At 49.5% G+C, this 2,798-nt stretch overlaps 1 protein-coding gene across 1 annotated transcript in view; it reads right to left on the bottom strand.

Annotated features, from left to right (window-relative positions):
• The window catches only part of SEC61A2 (Sec61 translocon alpha 2 subunit), a 16,568-nt gene extending 15,069 nt beyond the window's left edge, over positions 1-1,499 (bottom strand). The window contains exon 1 of the mRNA XM_019543699.1: positions 1,421-1,499. Within this exon, the coding sequence (XP_019399244.1) occupies positions 1,421-1,427 (7 nt within the window). The 5' untranslated portion in view covers positions 1,428-1,499. The remainder of the gene's footprint in view (positions 1-1,420) is intronic.
• Positions 1,500-2,798: the final 1,299 nt, after the last annotated feature.

A 2,798-nucleotide genomic window follows, 5' to 3' on the forward strand; every position in this document is an offset into this window, starting at 1 on the left:
ATATATATATATATATATATATATACACATACACACACACACGCGCGCACGCGCGCATACATACACATTACACACATATGCATATATAGAGATACACACGCAAGCATATATATACGCGCATGCACGCGCACATCTATATATGTGTGTGCGCACACATATATACGCACACATGTGTGTGTGTGTATATATAGATGCGTGCGCATACATATATATTTATACATATATACACATACGTGCACGTATATATATACACATATATACACGCGCGTGCGTATGTGTGTATATATGTATGTATATATGCACATGCACGTGTGTGTATATATATATATGCACACATGCGTATATATATACACTCACTTGCATGTGCAGATATATATATACCCCCCATGCGCACAGATATACACGCGCGTGCGCACAGATATACACACACACACATATAATATATACACACATACATACATGCGCATATACACACACGGGGTGCATATATACATGCAAATACACACACACATACACACACACAGACGCATATACACACACAGACACATATACATATATACATGCGTATACACACATACGCATATATTACACAGATGCATTATATATATATACACACTCATATATACACACGCTTATACACACGCATATATACACACGCATATGATATATACTTACATTCATACACACATGCATATACACCCCCCACGCGCGCAGATATACACACACACACATAATATATACACACATACATACATGCGCATATACACACACGGGCGCATATATACATGCAAATACACACACATACACACACGGGCGCATATATACATGCAAATACACACACATATACACACACACGCACGCATATATTACACACATGCATTATATATATACACACTCATATATACTCGTATACACACGCATATGATATATACTTACATTAATACACACATGCATATATATACACACACACCCACACGCATACACACACCCAGACATATAGACACATATACACACGCATATATACACACACATATATATACATATACACATGCACATATGTACACACACACACACACACACACACAAGTTGTTCACACTCCCAAAGCACAGACTTTAAAAACAACTCCCAATATCACAGGCGTTGGCATCGCGGTGACGTTGCCGGGGCCAGCAGGGGCGGCGACCTGCCCGCCAGCCCCGGAACACCCCAGTGCCCCAGCCAGCCCCGGGCTCCCTGCCTGCGGGAGGGGGCCCCTCCGGGCGCACGTGTAAAGGGGGTATCCAGGAGCAATCAACTGCGGCGCAAAAAGCTGCAGAGCTCACTGCTGCACGTGCCGCAGCCGGCAGGGCTATAACTGGACGCGGAGGGAGGGAAACAACACACTACACCGCCCCGGCCCCGCGGGCGTCCGCTACTCACTGCCCATGATGGCGGCGGCGGCGGGGACAGGGCGCGCAATGCCTCGGGGCCCCTCCCCCCTCCGGCTCCTCCGGGCGCCGGCAGTCACGTGACCTGAAGCCAGGACCCCTGTCCCTGCGCGGGCAGATCGGGCAGTGCCGCGGACGCCTATGGTGTGCTTTCGTAGGAGGGGCGTGCGGGTGGGAATGGGAATTTCCTCTCCCCCAGTCGTTCCAAGATGAAGGGGAGCTTCGGTTTGAGCGGGGGGAAAAAACAAACTTCCGCTTCGAGTTACTTTATGGTGAGTCAGGCAGCTGCCGGTCGACTAAAACGGGGCGAGGCCCCGGTCCCTGCTGTGGAGACGCGATCCTAGCTGGCGCCTGCTGCTTGGTCGGAGCCAATGGGAGCGAAGGGGGCGGGCAGAGCGTCCCGGGGAGGGAAACCATTGGCTGCGGGGCGGTGTTGGCGTTCCGCGGCCGCGGGGAGGTGCGTCGGAGGACCGTTGCGCCGGGGAGGGGCTGCCGGCTGGGTGCCAGCTTTGGGCTGTGAACTCGGTGTGCGCGACTTCTCCCGAAATTTTCCTGGCCCCGTGTCTTGCCCAACAACAATAGCTCGTGGCTCAGTCCTTAAACCAAACCTCCGCGGAAGTTCGCACACCTCACCAAGGGGTCAGAAGCCAGTGAACGTGTGCAACTTTTGCTAGCTCTTAATTAGAGCTCAGCTTTATCACCCCTTCATCCTTACTGGGGAGAGCACGCCAGGCTGACGGCTCACAGTGGTCCATTAAACCCTCTGTAGACCTTGGGAGTTTGTGTAAGAATGTAAGATAAGTTCCTTGCTGGGTCGTATCCGTAGTCCAACGAGCCCAGTATTTGGTCTCCAATAGTAGAAGTGGATGCTATGCAGGGAGAGCATCAACCCAGGTATCTCTAGAGTGGTCCCTCTGCCGTACACCGTTTATTGGGTTAATATACTCCATCCACATACCAGCTATGAGACAAGAACCATTCAGGATGAAAAATAGTAGAAAAGTCTTTCCTTTCAATTGAGTGAGAATATAATAACATTCAGTGGGAGGGAGGAGGGAAGGGGAAGAAGGCACTGGAAATGGTGAATAAAAAGCACTCTGCTTTGTGTAAAGACCTAGGCAAGGTTCTGGGTTTGAACTCCACATTCAGCTGCTTGTAAAGTGTGTCAGTAGTTCGTCTCTGAGTTTCATCTCTTTGAACTGAATAGGAGGAAAGGGATTAGGGAGGATGAGGTTGAATCAAGAAGAAAAGATTGTTGTACTGGTGCAGTGTTAAATAGGGGAAAGAGAAAGCGGAGGAGTATGGGGTGGTGTAACCGGGGTGAACGCTGAAGTGTCCCACTTTAAAGGGGGTTTGCAGGAGTGTGATAG

The sequence above is a fragment of the Crocodylus porosus genome, unplaced genomic scaffold, assembly GCF_001723895.1.
Source record: "Crocodylus porosus isolate Cpor-Errol unplaced genomic scaffold, CroPor_comp1, whole genome shotgun sequence".
NCBI lineage: Eukaryota > Metazoa > Chordata > Crocodylia > Crocodylidae > Crocodylus > Crocodylus porosus.